General features: G+C 38.9%; 1 protein-coding gene across 3 annotated transcripts in view; it reads right to left on the bottom strand.

The window, feature by feature from the left end:
• Nucleotides 1-22470, bottom strand: part of Top2 (topoisomerase 2) — a 326551-nt gene that overhangs the window by 175329 nt on the left and 128752 nt on the right. For all 3 annotated transcript variants that reach the window (XM_067136112.2, XM_067136110.2, XM_068225185.1), the window contains 3 exons: nucleotides 21624-21854; nucleotides 2418-2897; nucleotides 2000-2211 (listed from right to left, as the gene is read on the bottom strand). In XM_067136112.2, the coding sequence (XP_066992213.2) occupies nucleotides 2000-2211; nucleotides 2418-2897; nucleotides 21624-21854 (923 nt within the window). The remainder of the gene's footprint in view (nucleotides 1-1999; nucleotides 2212-2417; nucleotides 2898-21623; nucleotides 21855-22470) is intronic.

The raw sequence follows: 22470 nt of genomic DNA, 5'->3' as shown, positions 1-22470 counted from the left end.
ATCATAACAGCGCATGTAAGCAAAACTTCACCCATTTAATATCCTAATCAAGTAAAATTCTAGCGAGGAACTTAGAAGAGGCAATATTAAAACAATAAAATGTACAGTACCGTTACTTTACCTAATCAGAATATGATAAAGGACAAACGCCTTCCAAGTAGGGCCTAAGCGCTTCTTCGATTTCCCAGGTGTTCTTACCTATCCTTGGTGCAGTCGTTCGCTGCGCACGGTATTAACGCTCCACTCCCTAAACACAAGTGAACTCAGATGTCAGCTTCGCAAATCCTTTAAAGCTAAAGTCGGGTATTTCTTACAAAATTTTTGAAACACATTCAATGTAATTGTCTTCTCGCCACTTTTCAAAGGTTTCCGTTTGCGATTTTTAATGAACTCAACTCTGTGATCCACATTGCACAAGAACAAGTAATGTCTCACTCACTCACGTACTGTACTGTACTGCTTGCTTCCCAAGCTCACTGCTTAACAAAATGGCGGGTCAAGCACGAGCGAATGCGTCCCTTGTGCTCTTCAATTTGAAATGCTTGTTTATATTAAATAACATTTAATGCAAACAGTTTTTTGTATATTTCTCTGACTTAAATTATTTGAGGAATTATATTTCGGACACTTTGACACTTTGCATCTAGGATTGCATTAGCCATGATGTGGCTAACGAAGTAGTTTCATGTCTCCACGTAGGTGTCCCGCGGCAGCACTAACCAATAAACGTTAACCCAAGCACGTGCTTATGTTTACATCACAACTGATTCTCTGGGTGAAATCTGTACATCAGTAATCACCCTCCACCCCTCAGAAGATTTTCGACTTAAGTCCAAACCACGTCCTCCCTTCTCAATAATGATACCCCATTTTCCCTTCCCGACAGCAATCTATTCTAAAGTATATCATATTACACAGTATCATTTGCAAACTACCTGCTAATTCAGTGATAAAACATTCTTTGTAACTTGTTTCGCATCCAGCAGATGCTTTTTAGTGGAGGTATTCTTGAAACATCCTTCCCCCTGTGATGACATTTTTGTCTTCTGAACCATAAATGATTCTAGTGGCCCTCAATTCTGTCAATACAACATTTAAGAATTTGTAATGGAGAAGAACAGAATAACTCCGTCAATCACACAATGAATTTCACAACGCTTATCGGTAGCAAAAGGAAGTGACGATCGAATAGGTATCGTTTCCGACTCAGAAGCATTGAAAACAGGAAGCTTGATCAGAAATGCTGGAAAGGATTGAACAACTTTCCTTCCTTCTATTTTCCGTAGAAAATTACTTCCGTGATAATGTCGTTTTCCTCAATAATTTTCCTTTTGATCACAACGTCGTAATCATGAGGTGAAATCCGAAATAATTACGGACAACCTGTAATAGTTGGCACCTTTGCTATATATACTGTAGTGCCATGATTGGCCAAATCTTCTGCACAGTTCATACAGAGTTGAACTGTACCTCTCAATTCTCTAATAATAATAATAATAATAATAATAATAATAATAATAATAATAATCGTATGGCCTCAGCTACCGTTTGCAGACATTTCGATTTGACGCCATCTGGCTGTCTGCTCGTCAATTTCGACGTTCCGGTTTACTCTGTCTGCCATCTAGCGGACCTAGAGTAAACCGGATCTCTCTTGGGCGTCTATGGCTGAGATTTAATTAATTTTGTCGGGTAAATACCAAATGTATCACCAGAGATCTTTTACATGCCGACATCGTACGACATGGAGTGTCGAATGGACTTTTTTCCGCCCTTCAAAAATCCGACTACCTCTGCCGGGTTTGAACCCGCTATCTTGGGATCCGGAGGCCGACACTCTACCACGGACCCACAGAGGCAGCTACTCAATTCACTAATTTATTACATTACATGTTGCTGTATCGAGAAAAATTACACTGCATATCATTTAGATTTATGTTTTCAGAGACTGCTGTCTCTCACATGGTATAAACTCAAAAGAGTAAACAGTCATACTTACAAGATTGAGGGAGGTGTCTTGTTATTGCTATCGGTACCACCAGAGAGCATGGGCTCGAGAACATTCTCCTTGTACGCCTGCGTCCATGTTCCAACTGGCAACTCTGTTATTTCCACAACCTCCTCATTAATAATAGCAATTTCTCCATACACTACATATCTTGTGTTGCCAAGAGCCTCGATGGTACCTCGGAAGTTTTTATACCATGGTACCTGGAGGATACATATTCTCATTTAGAACAATGATTATATACAAATACAAGATCCAAATCATGGGGGTGTCAGATGTCTGATAAATAGGTAAATGCCTTGCAGTAATATTAACATCAAAACCACATTTCTACAGAAGAGTAACATAAAAATACATAAAGTAAAATAGTACTGAACATTAGTCTTAAACTGGTAAAGCAGGGACTTACCATAGGCACTGGATCTTCACCATCAATCATCCTCATCAAGTTCTGAACAATTTCTCGGGGGTTGTAATTTGGTATCTTGGTCATCCATCCCGTCCCAATGCCATCGGCTCCATTTACCAGCACCATAGGAATGATAGGTATGTACCACTGGGGTTCAATCTTTTGATTATCCTCAAATTGATAATCCAATAGAGGGTCATCTTGAACGTTGAATATGTACCTTGCCAAGGGACTGAGCATGGTAAAGATGTATCGAGGACTGGCAGCATCCTTACCTCCGGTCAATCGAGACCCAAACTGACCAATAGGTTGCAAGAGATTGATGTTATTGCTTCCTACAAAATTCTGCGCCAAGTTGATGATTGTGGACATGAGAGACTGTTCACCGTGGTGATATGCTGAATGTTCGGCGACAGAACCAGCCAACTGTGCAACTTTCACTTCTCGTTTGTCGTTCCTTTTGAAGCAGGTGTAAAGGACCTAGAGAAAGACATGCAAAGTATACTGATGATGGTACGCATTCTAAACATAGAGCATAAGATTTCCACTGAAAAAACAAAACAAACAAGCACAACTTGCTTATCCACTATGAATTTCTCTCTGTAAAGTCCACCACCTCAATAAAAAAAAGTGAAAAATTGTATATTACTTTGGCAAAACTACAGTCGAACCTCGTTAATTCAAAATTGGTTCATTCAAAATCCGCCTAATTCGAAGCAGCTCTCGTTCCCGGAAACATGAGGTACAGTTTTTCATGTTATTTAAATCATTTAATTCACAATACGAATAATTTGCAATTCGAAGAACAATATCGGTCCTGTTTCCGAAATTCACAGACTTTTAATTTAAAACTGCCTTTACATTTTGAATAAAAATTAGTATTTTACAGAGATTTAAATTCAAAAGTTCTCCGCGTCATGAAAGAACTCGTCCTCCGGAACGTGAAGGGGTAACTTTGCACACTTTCACCTACTTCGGTGTGTCGACAGTGCGTTTCCCTGTCTGCTATGTTCGAGCGGAATCGTCGTCATTTTGTATTTGGCGTTTTAAGGAACACCACAATACCACGTAGCAGGCAGTGTGCGGGAAAGGTATAATCCATGAACACTGGTGATGCCGACAGTTGGCGAAAAAGCGTGGCTTATAGCTTATAATCGATTCGTATGCACCAAACAATACTGTCAATGCCGATGAAACTGCATTGTTTGTTTGTTTTATTTTTTGTAATGCTGAGGACAAACAGGCTTATGGTTTTAAAGGAGAGAATTGCCAGCCGGGAAATGTACTGTGTTGCTATGCAGTGCACGCGGAAGCAAGAGACTTCCTTCCCGTCATAGGAAAGTTCGATAGGCCACGATGTTTTAAGGGCGCCTGACACTTTCCATGCCAATACAAGGCAGCTAAAAATGCAGACAGCACAAGAATCCAAAAGATAAAGCATTTGCACAAGGGAGCCAGCATAATTTTCTTGTCTTTGAATAGTGTTTTTCTTCCTTCGTTGTGTGAGGTTATGTTTGTCATTGTTTTATACAAGTGCATTATTTGAATAATGTAAATGCACCTTGGATAAAATAGTGTTTTCCATGGCATTTGAAAAGTTTAAACTGAGAATCAAGGTGATTGCACGCATTAATGGGTCTTAGAAGTGCCATGGCAGGAAATCGTACAAGTATAGTCACTGTACTGTTGTTGTAATATGGACGGAAGCGAGAGACTTTCTCCCCTCGTCATAGGGAAGTTCAATAAGCCACGATGTTTTAAGGACATCGGGTACTTTTCCGTGCAAGCACAAGGCATCTGCATCATCTTCTTCTTCTTGAAAGTTTAATGGGCTTTTAGTTTTTACCCAGTCACAATACAAATGTAATGGAACACAATTGACACTTCCTCAATAACACACAAATTGCACACAGAACTTCCGATCAGCGTATCTGTTTAGGAGGTTTAAGTTTGTTATCTTACGTTACACACAATAAGTGGGACTAACACGGGGTATCCTGAATGAAGCACGTCTGTAACGAGGATGACCCAACAACTTAACTTTTGTGATAAGTAAATAAATTTCCAGTAGTACTCAGTCACTATATGGGGGAAAGGGACACACACAGAAAGGATAGTGTCACAGTTCACTCAGCCATAAACGTTCCAAATCAAATATAAAGGGGTATATAGACATGCATAGAAGGGAAATCCTAACAAACCTACAAATTACACACACATAAATAACACAAGCACACAAGGTGCAAAGCTTCACGCCAGAGTGATCCTTCTCGATGACTTACTACGGCACATACATGACCGAATAAACCTACAAGGGAGATGAGAGGAAATGATGAAAGGAAAATAGTGGTACAGAACAGAAAAGAAGCATACTACTACACGATAGGGTGTGGAATTTGTTATCAAAACAGAAAATTTACCTGAGAACCGCGAAATGTTTACCGAACACGAAGGGATTACGAACAACTGGTAAACAAATAAAATAAGATAGATGAACTGGCAAGGGAACACAATTATGGAAGTTTCAAAGAACATGGGTTTCCGTGAGAGAAAGCTCAGATAACAATGTAGAAAAAGCGTGAAAATAGTAGTATTTTTTATGATAACGGAGGAAGGCACTACATAATGTACAACTATGGAAAAAATGCTACTACTGTATGTGGGCATCATCCAATAGGTATTAATAGCATTAATGATGTAGGTGTAATAAACAAGACACATTCATAGGTAACAGATATACAAGACTGGCAGATTAATATACAGAGCATTAGAATATTGAAACATTTGCATCTGCAGCGGAGGAACTACATACGTACACGGAATGTGTAAGCAAATTGAATCTGAATTTATACTGTGGGGTTAAAGCACGGTTAAAACTGAAGACGGATTATATTAATAATGTGACGACGTATATAAGTAGCGAATACATACCGTTTTGATGGTATTATTGGTTGTAGTAAAAAAGATCCTTTACATGTGGTAGATTAATTCCATTCCTCTTGCTATTTACAAGGCATTGTGTGTGTGTGTGTGTGTGTGTGTGTGTGTGTGTGTGTGTGTGTGTGTGTGTGTGTGTGTGAGAGCAGGGGGCAAAAATCTGAGGCAGGAACACCGATTTTGAGAGGAGGTGTGGACGAGAGAGCTGCACCCTTAGCTAACTGATCTGCTTGTTCATTCCCTGGTACAGTAGAACCTCGATTCTCCATTTTTGGAGGGACCACGAAAACAAAACGTACAACAGGGGAAAACGAAAAATCCGGGAACGAATAAACCATCAACAATTTGGCTAAACATCACAAAAATGAAATGTGTATACTCATAATCTTACAAACGCCCCTAAACCAAACTAAACTACAGGCCCCACTGGGCCTTCCGCCTACCAAGCGACCGCCCTCCGTCTGAAGGCCTGCAGATTATGAGATGCACATGGTCAGTGTGACGAATCCTCTCGGCCGTTATTCCTGGATCTCTACACCGTGGTCACCATATCACCACTAAATAGCTCCTCAATTAAAGGTAATCGTAAAAATGACTGAACCTGGAACAAGCCCTCATATCCAGGTAAAAATGCCTGACCTGGCCAGTAATCGAACCCGGGCCCTCCGAGTGAGAGGCAACAAGTAACACAGCGGGGCTTGATTCAAATGTTAATTACCGGTATGTGACTTTAAAATCTCGAAACTTTACGTTCAGTTTTACCGGGGAAAATTCGTCAAATTCATTCAAAAACTTATTTCAGTTCAGCAACTTTGATCAGCAAAAATATTCGAAAACGCCAAGCCAAACAACAATCGACCACAAGTAGTTTTTAATTGTCTAATCTAATAAAATAAAGCAAATCAGATACAAAATCGTCCAACATGATTTGAAATCCATTTTTTAAAATCTTCCGCTGTAATTTGTCACCAGTATACTGTTCCTAGTCAGTTTATGGAAATCTTGAACCGCATAAATTAGGCCTATATCGACTTTTAAAGGTTACGTTGAACTCGAGAATATGCAGACATGCCAACTTTCTAAAGTGAAAAATCAGGAGAAATTTGGCAACGAATCGCGGCGTATTAAGACACATCCCTGATGGCAGAACATGAAAAAATTCATTATAATTCAATACATTAACAATTCTTTTTGCCCAAAGATATTTTTTTCATCATTTACATGTGAATACTAAATACTGGACATACCTGAACTGTAGAAACAAGTGACTTCTCATCCTTCAACATGGTGATCACATTATGACTAATTGTTCAACACACCAGTAGCTGACTTAGCCCTCTTCAGAAACTCGGAACTAAATTTTTGCTCAAAGCACTTGCCTTGCTGAACTGATTTCAAGGCTATAAGTTTTTCCAGTCTTCAAAGTTCCCATCTGAGAATCCTTACACACAATTTCGCTCCTGAATAATGTAACCAAAGGGTCCCACTGAAGCAAAATCCTATCTAAACACCTTGGTGATAACCATCGAGTAGGCACATGCTTCAGAATTTTCCTGATCTCTGTGTTGTGTAAAGTCAGAAATTCTCTGAACTTTTCTTTCCTCTTTGCACTCCTTTCTATATAATAAAATATATCAATTATACTTTCATCTACATTTACGGGCAAGCACGCCGCACCCTTCTCGGCAGCAAGATTAATTAGGTTACAAGAGTAGCCTACGATGATTATGTTACTATTTTCCAGCTTCAAACATCCTGCCACACCATTCTTTAATCCTACCATTACTGGAGCATTACCAGAACCAAGAGCTAGGTAGTTTTTTAATGGAATGCAGAATGGAATGCTCCAGTAGCATCCCTTTCTAAATTATGCACAGACAGTAGACAACTACGAATTTCATTGAGTTCAAGCCTACAAATTATTACAACAATAGGATATATTTTCAAGTCGCTTTTATTGCTACCACCAGTAGCAACAGAAAATGCATTCACCTGTAAATGTGATACAATTTTCGCCCTTTCTTCCATGCACATTTCTGTAATGATAGCCGCTGTTTTCGTTCTAGCACACCCATATCGTTTAGCGATTTCCGAATCAGGAAAGATTTTGCGAAACAAAAGTCTGGTGTGATCGACACAATTTACAGGCAGTTTATGTTCTACTATAAATGACGTAAATAATGCCTCGGCATTCGTCACAGGATTTACATCTTGTTTTTACATGAAAAGTTCACTGGTTTCTTTCTACATACTGGACAATCTCCTTATGTTTTTTCGTTTGCACATGCTGAGTATATCGCATTTCCCGCCATGTGCACCATGTGCAACTGAAAAATCACACCTACATACAGTACAGAATGTGAACGTTGGCCCCTTTCTAGATTCACTCAAACACGGAAACTCTCCCCTATAAGCACTTTTAAACACTGCATCATATTTCTTTTTTGACATTTTGGCCAAAACAAATATTAAGGCACAACACAAGCACTTCTACAGGTAAAACAACTATGGTGTGCTATTTCTGAGGTTAGGTTACTCCAAAGAGAATGTTACTCGCTTGCAAAGAGAATTACTGTATTGTAGACCAAAGAGCAGCACATGACTGGCCACCGTGCCCCGTACTGCCATCTGGTATCATTATTAGAACTACTATTGACCAGCCATACTCGATAGAACGAGGGAATCCGCGGGAGTTTAAAATAATACGAAAATTACGGATATTGCTCTGAAAATCGGGAGATCGGGAGGAACGATGAAAAATCGGCAGTCTCCTACTCAAATCGGGAGACTTGGCACGTCTGAATATGGTTTTGAATGTAAACATCAATCCTCAAGTTCTTGCATGCATTATATTCAATTCTGCCCATCGCTAATCACAATCAAATTAGTAATAGAAAAATATCATTAACACTCCCAAAATTACGATTATTCACGACCTTGAGCTCAGATGGAAAGCGCGCTCGCTGTACAAGTCGGTACAAGTGCGAAATGATACAAAGTTTTTAAATGTAACGTGTGCAAATAAAACAACTGCAGTTTTTATACTATTTTAACACAAAAACATGAAATTCCCAGTCTTATATTAGGACGAAAACATAATAGGCTATCCGAAAACATCCAATGCCTTTATGTATGTAAGGTGCAACATCTGTTCTGGTCTCGATAGCATAATCGTACACGATAATATTAATATACTAAATTTGTGTTACTTAAGAAGGAGCAGTTTCAATTCCTGCCTGAAAGCCCAGTGACTATACAGTGCCCTGAGGGAAATGCCGAAAACCTCTTCAGCGATATACTCTAAAAAAGTAAAAAAATAAACATCTAACCCTGAACAAAATGTAGAAGTTTTGCAAGAACGAACATTTGACAAAACTTGTTCCGTGTTCAAATAGAGCTTCACAAGTAAGTATTTATTTATTTTCCACCTAGTCGATACAATGATTGCCTAAGGCAATTTAATGGTTAAAAGTGGTACATGTTTCGTATATTATCAACATCATCAGCCACACAACACTGTTCAGATGAACATCTGATGTTAATTTTAAGGACACTTCCTCGAAAGCATTACCTTGTCAATTTATGTGACATTAGGGGTTGTAACTGTTCGGCTATGGCCTCCTTGATGAGTTCTTGTATGCTAGCACCATGAGGTATACATTTCGTATATCTCTAAGGACATTTTCTCTCAAATCATTGGGAGTTGTCAATTTATGTATTTTTCATCTAAACAGTGTTATGTGGCTGAAGATGTTGATAATATACGAAAAATGTACCACTTTTAAGCATTAAATTGCCTTAGGCAATCACTGTATCGACTAGGTGGAAAATGAATAAATACTTAGTTGTGAATCTATTGATGTGCGGTACAGACCATGAAACTAATTTTATGTAATTCAAATAGAGCTGTCGCTATTCGCTCTGTCTCCTTCCAGTTGTTGTGGGCACTCTCTGCTTTATGATCTCTGAGGATTCTCTAAACAATACTATCCGAATGCGATGCTAAGATGACCCCTTAAACAAGTTCTCTGCTGATCGCTTTTCCAGTACAGTACTTCCTCAAATCACCGCAATGACGGGACGTCAACACCAAGATCCGTAAGTATGCCATAGCCGTCCTTTCGTAAGATACAGTTCCTTGAAAAAAAGGTGTGATTGAGGATTTAGCGTTGATGGGACTGAACTTTCTGGAAGGTTGATCCAGGAAACCGTTTCTTCGAGGAATGGATAATGCTGGATTTTTACGCGATTTAATTACGATGCTCACGACACCACGTAAATTGAACGAATAATACAGGAAAACGTGGTTTCTGGGAACGTATAATCGAGGTTCTATTGTATACCTTTATGAGCAGGAATCCATACTACAGTGAGAGTAACTCACTAATTGATATAAATTAAATAGACGGTGTTTGACAATATATAAATACCAGCTGAGGTTATATTTGAAAGATTGTAAAGATTGTAATATACTGAAAGAAACAGTATATATGGTGGCAGAGCGGAGCCAGTATAGATTTCTCCTTGTCTTTGAATAACGTTTTCTTTCTTTTGATTTCATTGCGTGAGGTTATGTTTGCCGGTGAGTTATCCAAGTGCATTATTTGAATACTGTAAATGCACCTTGGATACATTTCTTCCATGGCATTTGAGAGCTTTAAACTGTGAATCAAGGTTAATTGCATGCAGGAACGGGTCTTAGAATATATTGTGATGCTGCAAGGGTTGGCGTTTTCCAAGTACGTGTTGGCGGTTAATTCGAAGTCACGTAATTCGAAGTCTGATTTTTGCGCCCCAACGAGTTCGAATTAACAAGGTTTTACTGTACTCCGTTTGAAATTTGGACAGTTAAACTCCAAGTAAAACACTACAATTTAAAGCAAGGCGATATACAAGTGAATTCACAACTAAGTATTTATTTTCCACCTTGTCGATACATTAGTTGCCTAAGGCAAAATATTGGTTAAAAGTGGTACATGGTAGCCATATTATTAACATCTCCAGCAACATAACACCATTTAGATGAAAAATTCATGAATTGACAACTCCCAATGATTTGAGAGAAAGTGTCCTTAAAGATATGAAACATATACCTCATGGCGCTAGCATACAAGAACTCGTCAAGCAGGCCGTAGCCGAACAGTTACAGCCCCTAATGTCACAGCTCCAGGAACTAAGAGCGGAGTACAAGGAAACCATCAAACTATTGCAAGACCAGCTTCAGGCAAGTACAGGGAACTTGTGAAAATAAAAAGTAAATTTTAAAACAAGCAAGATGAACTAGAGTAATGCCAGCAGCGGCAATGTATCCGTATTTTCGGCATTCCGGAAAAGGAAGATTCTGATGGCATAGCAATTAGCATCGCAAGGGATCTTAGTGTCGAACTTGGCCTTCGGGACATTGACAGGAGCCATCGCATTGGAAGACGATTGGGCGCAAAGCCACAACCTATAACAGTGAAATTCGTTTCCTACCGGAAGCGGAGTGAAATCTTCTACAAGAAAAGAGGACTTGCGGGAACGGCGGTCACAATAAGAGAGGATCTGACTGCAACAAGGCTTGCAGTCCTCAAGGTGGCAATTTTGAGTTTTGGAGTACGCCAGGTATGGAGTATTGACGGAGTAATTGACATAAAAATTGGATCAAATAAGTTTAAAGTGTGCACTATGAAACAGTTAAATGAACTAAAGTGACATGCGGGAGAAAGGGTCACATTTTGGTAACTTTCTACTGTAGTTTAAGTTTAAGAGTTATCCTTGTAGCATATACAGTAGAAGTCTGTTATAGTGAGAATTCATAATGGTGAAAAATTTACTCGCTATAACGGATTGTCGCTATATCCGATTTTTTGTAAAAGTCGGGAAAAGTTTTCGTGGATATCCACACTGCGGCTTGTTTGATGTTTTTCGAAATCCGATACTACGTGAAATTGTGTGTTTAATTTCATGCTGAAAAATATATATTACCGTATTTCTCCGAATCCAAGACGACTCCCACTTTTTCCTTCAAAAAATTAATCAGGATTAAAAAGTGTTTTTTAAAATCATATTAATGTATTTTCTTATACAGTACGCATTTTTAGACTGTAGACGCCGAACATTGGCTTTAGTTATGTCGTATTTTTTGCGGCTGTACAATTATACTTTATTTCAGCAGATTTAATAACCATTAACTTAAAATTGGCATCATAATATCAAAGGGAACTCGCTGAAAATTTGCCGGCAATACACGTTCCACGCGTCTCTACAATACGACGATCCACCAGGAAAATATTCTTGCTTACTATAAAACTGTTGCCAGTAACTTCACTCAGCGTCAGATATAACTGGCTGCCGCTACACACACGTCTTGCTTGCCAGATTTGGCCAACTTCAGCGGCTAGCGATGTATAGGTCTTAATCACGGACTTTGAAAGTCAACGAACGAGTTTATTGCGCCACGGTATGGCAATTCCGCCCATGCATTTTTATGCACATACCCCACAATTTTATCTTCAACTTTAAAGCGTCCTTGTTGCGGGCCACTGAATGCATTTTTTGTGCAGTACGCATTTTGAAGCTATCTTTGTCTTGACGGTAACGCTGAATATGGGCTTTAATTAGGCCTATGCCGTATTTTCTTGCGGCTGCACAATTATTATATAGTTTCGAGTGTTTAATAGCCATTAAATTAAAATTGGCATCATAACATCAACGAGAACCCATTGAAAATTATCCGGCAATACCTGTTCCACGTATCTTTACAATACGACGATCCATCACGAAAATATTCCTGCTGTCTATAAAATTTAATTTTACTAAGCGTCAGGTACAGCAGACGCGTTGTAACTCTGCTACTGATAGCCGTGGCCTTTCTAAGAATTCGTAGGCTCGCATGTTTTGATGCCATACTGCAGATTTGAGATACGTTTTTGTAGAGGATAATAGAATGTCATTCTCTCTTCACTATTTTCCGAGATCCAGCGACGTTACACATAGGCACTGTACAACCGGTCGCTGTGGCTAGCGGTGTAGGCCTATGATAAAGAGGCGGTCGTTTATGGTCAACGAGTTTTGTGTGTGAGCGCACACGCGGGAGGGGGGGTGAAAAGAAACAGCCTAGTTTGGTTACTGCGGTAGTTGCCAGTGGTGTTCATTACTATCAGGCCACGAATACAAAACGACCCTTGATATTTCACACGATATTCTGAGGAAAAAACGTCGTCTTGGATTCGAAGAAATACGGTATCACTCCACGGGCTTCTGGGGCAAGCATTACAGTGTTCTTTTTCAAACGGCGTCACCTAACCTAACCTTATATGTATCATGGAAACCTATTTGAAACGCATGTAGAGAAATGGTAACATCCTCGCTAAAAATTGACATGGGAATAGCTTTCCGAAATTTAACTAGACGCGGGAAAATATAAACTATCCTCTGAAATCAGTGATAGTACCCTGCCATATCTTCTTACTTAATTTCAGTATACGGTACACCATTAAAATTAAGAGATCGTCTACTTCAGCCTTTATTTTTTTGAGTTAACAACTGCTATCAGCCACGTTATTTACGCATTTATTACGAAAACGTCTTATTGTCTTTCATTTTGAATTTTCTTTTGAGGAGCACTCGACGGGTATTACTAATCGACTCCAATATTGCCTTCGAATGTTGACAAGAGAGTTCGCAAATGCACATAGCGCGAAAACTATACTGTACCGAAGATGATAGATCCGATTTTGTGCCAAACGTTTCAGTTTTGTTATTCAAATAGCGTCACATATCCTAACTTATCTGCACTATATGTATGATGAAAACATACTTCAAGCGGAAGTAGAGAAATTATAACCTTCTCGCTATAAATTTACATGATAATAACCTTTCCGTAATTTGACGGACGCGAGAAAATATAAACGAACCTCGTAATCAATGACGCACTCTGCCATATCATGAGGTGTAGGCCCATCTCATTCTTACTTAATTGCGGTATTTAGCATTAAAATTAAGCGATCGTTTATTCAGCTTTTATCTTTAACGAGTTAGAAACGGCTATCGGACACATTTACGCAATTATTATGAAAACATGTTCTCCTCTAATTTTCCTAGTGAAGAGCAGTCGACGGATATTACTAATCGAATCCGACATTGCCTTCGAATGTCGACGAGAGAGCTCGCTGGTGGATATAGCGAGAAAACGGTACGGTACCGAAGTGATCGATCGTATGCAGTATAATGACTGGGTGCATAAATATCAGCAACAGAAAAAATCAAGCGTGCATAATCGCTCGTAATAACGGATGTATCAGTGATAGGATTCTCGCTGTAACCAAAGGATAATACACAGTTTAATATAGGAATTTTGAAGGGACAGACAAAAGTTATCGTTATAACAGGGTTATCGTTATATGCTGTATTCGCTATAGCGGACTTCTGAAATAATTTTTTACCTTAACTCTCTATTAGAACGTAATTAGTAATATAGTTTACTTCAGCTTGCTGTAGTGATAGATTGGTGTTATTAGCAGTAGACTGGGTACAGTGCCTTATTTTTATCACATTTATTTCCACGTACATTATTGCTATATTGCCATTATAGTACTGATCGTTGTAAATTGTTACTTACATTCCCATTATTGTCATAATCACCTCAAATATAACTGAGAACATCATAGTTACATAAAAATATAAATTGAAAGTGGAAAAACCAGAGTCAACTGTGTTTACCCCCTCTGATAAAGACCTTGAGACAAACCAACAGGCTCCCCTCTTCCTTAAAAACATTCCTCACAAACCTTCACTCACACCACCCTCCCTCAATGTCCCGGGAACCAACTGTGCAGGCAACCCACACCTATTGTCACCTGACCTCTCTTGCTATTCCCAGTTGACAAGGGACATTATTAACCACAAGCTTTCTCCGTACAGAAATGCTTTAAAGGTATGCCATATAAACGCTCAAAGCCTCCTTGCCGAGACGCGAATGGACGAAATTAAAGCTCTATTCATGCCTCCCAGTTTCCACGCAATATTAATTTCCAAATCTTGGTTAAACCCGCACCACGCAATAGAAAGACTGCAGCTGGCAGGTTATACATGGCTTAGATCCGACAGCTTAAATAAGCCCTCCGGGAGCACCGCCGCAAATGTTATGACCAGTCTACGTCCTAAAATAATCTGTAGGTCTCCAGGTCCGTACGAGCAAAAATCTGAGTTCATGTTCGTGGAAATAACCGAGTGAAGTAAAATGTCTTGTGGGCATAGTATATAAGCCACCAAATGCAGGTTTTTTTATGCAATCTAGAAACTCAAATACAGAGTTTAGTCACTGAATATTCAAATATAATTATTATGCACGATTTCAACATAAACCTTCTTGAACCTAACTCTCCGCAGACATCCCAACTTTTAACTTCTTTTAAAGCTTGCAACTTAACGTTTCTCCCTCTTAGTGCCACACATCACACACCTTAATTGATCTCATTGCCCCAAACCAACCTGAATTAGTTCTTCACCACGGTCAAGTTAGTGTCCCAGCTATTTCGCGACATGAAGCTATATTTATGGCCTATTCTATTAAAAGTCCCAAGTTCAAATCGAAAATAATTTCATATCAAGGTCTAAGACGAATTGATAAGAACGAACTTTTACAAGATGCAGTTGCAGTGCCATGGCATGACATATTTAAACTTAAAGACATAAATGAAAAAGTGGCATGTTTCAAGCAACATATAACTTAGGTGTGCGATACACATGCCTCTGGAAAGACAGCTTGAGTTTCGCGGAAGCCAGCTCCCTGGCTCTCACATGAGATTAAGAGCACTTATGGCTGAACGTGAAACTGCTTACAGACAAGTTAGAAAACATTGCACTCCTGACAATCTACTTAACTATAAAAGACTGAGAAACACTACGTCCTCTAAAAAAGCTTCCCCTTCTCAACCATCTGACTATAGACCCATCTGCATACTTTCTGCTTTATCCAAAGCGCTAGAGTTCATCACTCATAGACAAATAACAGAGTACATGACGACTTACAACTTACTTGACCCACTACAATCTGGTTTTCGTCAAGCACACAGTACTGTAACGGCACTACTGAAGGTCAGAAGACATTCGAGAAGCAATGGAAAACAAAGAAGTGACAGTTTTAACACTTCTAGAATTGAGCAAAGCTTTTGACTCTGCTGACATTGACATTTTGCTCTCGAAATTGTATTAACTCCATTTCTCAGACAGTGCCCTCCTTTGGTTGCATTCCTACCTGCATGGCCGTGGGCAGTGTGTTACAGATAGGTTAAACCACACAACTTGGCGGTCCGTATAGTGTGGTGTATCCCAAGGGTCAGCGTTAGGCCCTCTTCTTTTTTCTATTTACATTAATGATGTCTCTCAAAACCTAACGCACTGCAAATACCATATTTACGCTGATGTTGTACAAATGTACCTCCACACATCTCCAAATCGAATGTTTTCGGCTATATACAAAATCAATCAGGATCTAACATAGCTTTCTTCTTGGTCTTTGAGATGTGGTCTTACATTAAACCCAGCAAAAACGCAAGCCATCATCCTTGGAAACTACTCGCGAAGGTCAATCAACGAGAGATTCCATCTATAAGGTTATGCAATACTAACATACCATTAACGCAATCAGCAAAAGTCCTAGGCATTACTTTCGATGAAGACACGTCATGGAAAACGCATATTACGAACATCACTCAGAAAACATTCTCTGCATTGCACATGCTGCGCGGGTATGAATACTATTTCCTGAAAAACTATCTTTTTTTCTTAATTTAAAAAATGTTGGTAGAAGCTCTGGTTTTCCCAAATTTACTGTGACGTGATTTATAGAGATGCTGAGTGCAAGTTATTGAGCAGATTACAACATGGTCAAAATGCATGTGTGAGCTACATCTGTAACCTACGGTACTATGAGCATGTAACGCCTTCATATAACCACCTATCTTGTCCCCAACTAGAAATCTGTCCCACTGTTCATACCCTATGCCATCTTCATACAATCATTCTTCACAGGCATTTTACCTTACTTTATATTTCAAATACCTATCTTCTTATCACAGTCTTAACAGCAGATCTACTAATATTTTCATCCTTGCTTTACCTACGCATAGATCTGCCATCTACGATAAATCACTCACGGTAATTGCCAGCCGGGAGTGAACCTCCTTCCCGAAAGTATCAGAGGGTTAAGCGCTATTCGCACTTTCAAGGAAGCTCTGTGGAGCCATTTTATGCACCAGTAAGGTTCATCTTTCAACTTGATGCTGCTACTTACAACCATTATATTGTCATGGATGTTCTGGTAGAAGATTAGTCTAATTCTTAGCGGATCTGTTTTTCAAATGTTATTAAATCTTATGTAGTACCTCTTTTTACATGTAGGATATTAGTTTTAAGAATTTATCCATTCTACCTAATTTATTTCATCTTCATTTAACCTTATCACTCATCATTCTGTTATTACTATTAATTTAATTAGTATTAAATGTATTATTGTAAAGTGATGCAATGTAATATATGTATATTTCAGTACCTGGTTAGATGGAAGAGAAGGCCTGAAGGCCTTAATCTTGACAGGTAAAATAAAACGTTACTAACATTACTAACTATAACTTTACCATGGATATAAAACAAAAATATATTTTCAAGCCCCTCCCGAATAATGATTTTCCCTACAAATTTACACGGGAACAGATTTTCTGAATCTTAACCAGATACAAGGATATATGGTCTAACTTCTGAAATCAGTGCTGCACATTGCCATATCCTTAGAAGTAACCATTCTTATTTCGATTGAGAGTGTGTGTGTCATTGTCTTCCCCCCCATCAGCATGCTGCTTCAATTCCTAATATTAAAATCAAGCGATCATTTACTTCAGCTTTTATATCCAAAAAGTTAACAACTACTGTTGGTCACATTTACGCATTTATTGTGAAAACGTTCTCCCCTTTTGTTTCAAACTTCAATGTTTGTTTACACCAGTTAACCTACTCTGCTACAATGACTGGTACAGCCGTCAAGAGTTCCGTATTCATTAGTATGCAACGACGGGTACAACCGTCACCAGGTACTCAAGTCGGAAATACGACTAATTATAGATTTCTTTCAATTGTGCAGATGTACTTTAGAATTATGTTCCTAGATAGTGCTAGCGTATTTACATGCCAATGTTATTATCTGACGGCCATTTTGCCAATATATATTTTGCTTCTAAGGTTTGTCATCTTGTTCATGAAATGAATGCTATGGAGCAAGATGGAAGCGAGGAGGAAGAGAAAAGAATTCTGCAATTTCTTCTTGATAATGGAGATGAATACTCAGAATTGTCTCATAGTAGTTTTAGCAGTGATAGTGCGTCTGAGAACTGTGACTCCGATCGCGAAAGTGATAGCGAGGATGAAGATAACTCCCTATATAACCTCATCACAACGAACAAGTGGAACTGGAATTTAGCCAGTAATGTCCCAAAAGGTAATGTGTGTGCAGTTGTTCGGGAGCTGAATACTATACTCAGGAGGTATCTGGGTGATAATGCTACAGAATAGGACGTAAGTAACTTTGTTACTGGCACTTTTTGCAAGGGAACCAATGTCTATGCAAATCCTATTCTGTTGAAAACGACCCAATGAAAGAAAAGTCGAATGACGAAGCTCACTGGTTCCTAGTCACTGCAGATGTGTTAAAGCACACTCTTGCTCTTTTTATATTGATGCTACAGTTGAAGAAATCAACAGAGCAAAGTTATTGGACTAAACGAAGGGATGTGGAATCCCCTATATTTGGAGAAACAATGCCTACACAAGATTTGCAGCAATATCAACATATCTTCACTTCGCCACAGATTCACAAGAAACAGAAAGGGATAAATTGAGAAAACTAAGACCAGTAATTGACCCTCACTTGGACAGATTTCAGAAAGTTTACAATCCTGGTGAAAAAGTAGTTATTGATGAAAGCCTCATGACGTTCTGAGGTAGACTGGGTTACGTCCTGTACAATTCTTTAAAAAAAAAGGCAGTATTTGGACTGAGAATCTACAAAGTATGTGAGCCTAAGAGTAGGCTACATATTGTTCGAACTTCAAGATTTATACAGGAAGAGAAAACCAGGATGTGGGTGGGGCAGTGGATGGAATCCAGCTGCTAACAAGTGAAAAGATAGTGCTTGAACTCTGAAGAATTCCTTGGTGTTTGGGGAACAATATACATGGACAATTGGTATAGTTCTACAAGCTACTGTTGGAGAGGGACAGTAATGCAATTGGAACAGTGCGACCAAACAAAGTTCATCCCACCTACTTTGAAGAAAGGTGAACTCGCATTCGCTTCTTCCAATGGTATCTTAGCTATATAATGGATCGACAAGAAGCTTGTGCACATGATGTCAACAGTACATGCTACACCACACTTCATAGAGGTTGAAGAGAAGTACAGTTGAACCTGCTTTATACGTAACTCTGTTCTACGTAATTCGTATTTGTACGTAATTTCCTTTAGGTCCCGGCAAAATATGATATAAAAGCGTGTTAATTAAACCTTATTTATATGTAATCCGTTTTATACGTAATTCGCTGTTATACGTATTAAGTGTCAGTGAAATATAACCGAGTTTTGCATAATTGCAATGAGAATGTACTTCTTAAAAAGAAACTACTGTACTTACAAAGTTTCCTCTTTGCCAGCGTAGGTGGAAGTAGAGCGATCGGGTTTTGGTGCTGAAACAGAACACAAAGAGTTTCGCCAAGTGACGTTGTTGACCCTTACATACTGGCGGCTTAACAAAGGCGAGTCCCATTCGCTCCCCCACTACCTTCATCGTTTTTCATACAACGCCAAAGATTGAGGTACATAAGCAAAGTGGGCAGTTTTGGTGCGGAACCAACATAAAATACAGTAAATTTGTTTGAATATGAGAATTTCTTTCGTGGGAACAACAGCAAATTTCAAAGTATCGTCGCCATAAGACCTATAATTGTCGGTGCGACGTAAAGCAACTTGCAAAAAAAAATTCAAAGAGCATTACAGAAAAATGCTGGTTCAACATTTAATAACACTGAGTGATGCAGGAAATGAACTTCTCTCCATTAATTTGCTACAAGCCATGGATTTTATTTTGGCTGCCTGGAAGCAGGTCTCATCCTCCACAACCAGCAACTGTTTCCGCAAACCTGGTGTCTTACCAGAAGAGGCTGCCTCTAATGATGATTATGGGGACGAAGTTTTGTCTAACAATGAGCTAACGCTACCGGAGGGTATACAATTCGATACTTTTGTGCTTTTCGATGATAATCTGGCTGGATGTGGAGAACTACCGGATGAAGAGATTATTGCTGACCTATGCCAACAACGCGGCTCTTGAATGTTGACACCTAAACCGAGTGAAGTGTTAAGTGCAGTCGAAGTGTGTGGGCGTTACATCAGTGCGAAGAGTTGTAGTGAAAATGCTTTGAATTCATTACTAAGTTTGTTAAAGGAGATTTATATTCTTAATGCAAGAAAAGTGAAACAAGCCGAACTATCTGATTTCTTTAAGGCTGGACCAAGTTCAAAATAATATTTTCTGTCTTAATTTATTATTTGCAAGGATTTACACATGTAGGTCTATTCCATTGTTTTTTTCAGTAAATATGTGATGTATTGTATAAGTCTGATTTCTAAGTAATTCTGAGTTAAAGGTAGGTTCAACTGTATAGCCAAGGTAAAAAGGAACTAAAGCCAAGCATTGGACTGAATTAATGTACAGCCCCAGCATTTGCCTGGTGTGAAAATGGGAAACCAGAGAAAACAATGTTCAGGGCTGCCGAGCAGCAAAGGAAGGTGTGGATTCACAGGACCACTGCTTAGCATCTTACCCTCTTATGCGAAGGTATGTAAAAGGGGACAAGAAATTGTATTTCTACTTGCTGGCTGTGACACTGCTGAATTCTAGCTACATTCATGGCATGCTGAGCACAAGGAAAAGGAGAATCAGCTTCTCAACAATCCGAAGCAACGTTGCAGAGCAAATTCTGGAAGATGTCACCCTTCCTGATTACGCCACTAGAGGACACCCATCTCAAGGAAGCACACCCCTGAGACTACAGGGAAGGCACTGGGGTCATTTTCCTGAAAAGACTGCTCCTACGGCAAATAAATCAGCCCCATCAAGGAGATGGGAAGTGTGTTTTCAGCGTCGAATCCGGAAGGATCTTGCTTCGAGTGCAAAAGAAAATGCAAAGTTGCCCTCCACGTGGATGGCTGTTTCAAGGTGTACCCTACCGTAAAAGACTTCAGTTAACAGATAAACTGTAACCCAAAATGTTGTTAGTTTGATCCAGTATGGTTTTGTAACCATTTTAGCATCCATAACACAAAACTTAGAAAAAATAATCGCTTTCAAAAGTACATTTTTCAAGGAAAATAATTGTTGCATGGCAACGGGTGAAGACTCATGAGTTGACAGTATTATTTATCAACGTCGGCAGCGCCTTGGTATTTTTGTGAGAACTTGCTTGTGCACGTAGCGAGAAATCAATATGCAAGATGATAGACCACATTCAATATGAATGCTGGAGAGTATAAACATTGATAACAGAAAAAGTAATGCGCCCCAATTTGCTCATGATAATGGAGGAATCAGCAAAAGGACAATTGGTGTAACTGAAATATATTACACAGGATAATACGGGAATTTTTCAAGCGGCATAAAAGGACTATCGTTACAACAGGGTTGTCGCTATATGTCATACTCTCTATAGCGGACTTCTACTGTAGATCAACAGTTAGCATGTATCTATGGCAATAAGTTGATTTAAAATATAGAATTCCAATATTTACATTTCTTCTAGGTGTACTTCCCTTCAGCATATGCTCAAATCAAGAATAAGGAGTTGAAGCCTAAAAATTCTACATTTCTCAAATTTAGAACACAGAAAGTGCCATTACATTACACTTAAATTTCTATTTGTTTTACACTGCACCGACACAACAGTGACGACAGATACGATGGGACTAGGAATGGGAAGGAGTGACCATGGCCTTAATTAAGGTACACCCCCAGCATTTGCCTGGTGTGAAAATGGGAAACCACGGAAAACTATGTTCAGGGCTGCCGAGCTTGCATTTGAGAAATAGTGGGTTCAAACTCCACTGAGAGATCCCATCATCACCAAAAGAATTTTTTGCATCGGTATGACGGTAAAACAAATTTTACAATTCAGGGACTAACACCTTTTTGAGCATGAGATTAAACACTATCACTCTCTTGACGTTTAGATGAAATCTTACCTTTCTTTGGCCAGGCTTGAGACCATCAACCATACTTGGAATAGAGCGTTCATTGTCCAAATTACTGAACAGCACCAATTCCTTGTTGATGAAGTCAGAGTAGTTCACAGATTTGGTGTCCTTCTCGTACAGATATTGCTCAGGTAGACCTAGTTCTCGCCTACGCTTCATCTCTTCCATCCAGTTCGTAAGCCACTCTTTCCGCTGTTCAGCACACTTCTTACTAAATGCCTGCAATAAGTCCATTAAAACTGAAATTAATTCACTTGGAGCTTGATTCATTACAAAGCATTTAACTTGAAATTCAACAGATCAATGAATATTCAAATTCTCTAAACAAAGTGGTAAGAATTTTAGAACAGTTAACTTTTTAAATCATTAAAAATTATTACAATACAGAACATGCAAGCATCCTAAACTTCACAGGTTCAAGAATGGATACTTTTGAAAACCTAAAATATTTGGATGTCATTATTTCCTTTCCTATGCATTTTGAAAAACAGCAATTTCCAAAAGAAAAATGTGACACTGCCCAATGTTCAACACATTTACCATAAAATTTTGCGTGCAAAACTCTGCTTGAAATCAATACTGATTTTTTAATAAAGAATATATTAATTCTTGTATGAAGTTGGTTAAACTCATATCCTAACCGTACATCTGGGTTACAGACTTCCCTCAGCGCCAATTATCTCATTAGCCTTGTGTATATATTTCACATAGCGCATGCCCACGTGGAGTTAAAAATGTTGTTTCTGTGATTGGCTAACTACTGTAAGATCACTGTATAAGGGATGATCATGGAGAAAGGAAGTAGACAAGTGGGCATGAGTTTATTAAAGTTAAT

This window comes from Anabrus simplex, chromosome 1 (genome assembly GCF_040414725.1).
Source record: "Anabrus simplex isolate iqAnaSimp1 chromosome 1, ASM4041472v1, whole genome shotgun sequence".
In the NCBI taxonomy this organism is placed as follows: domain Eukaryota; kingdom Metazoa; phylum Arthropoda; class Insecta; order Orthoptera; family Tettigoniidae; genus Anabrus; species Anabrus simplex.
This window is presented reverse-complemented; position numbering and strand designations above follow the sequence as displayed.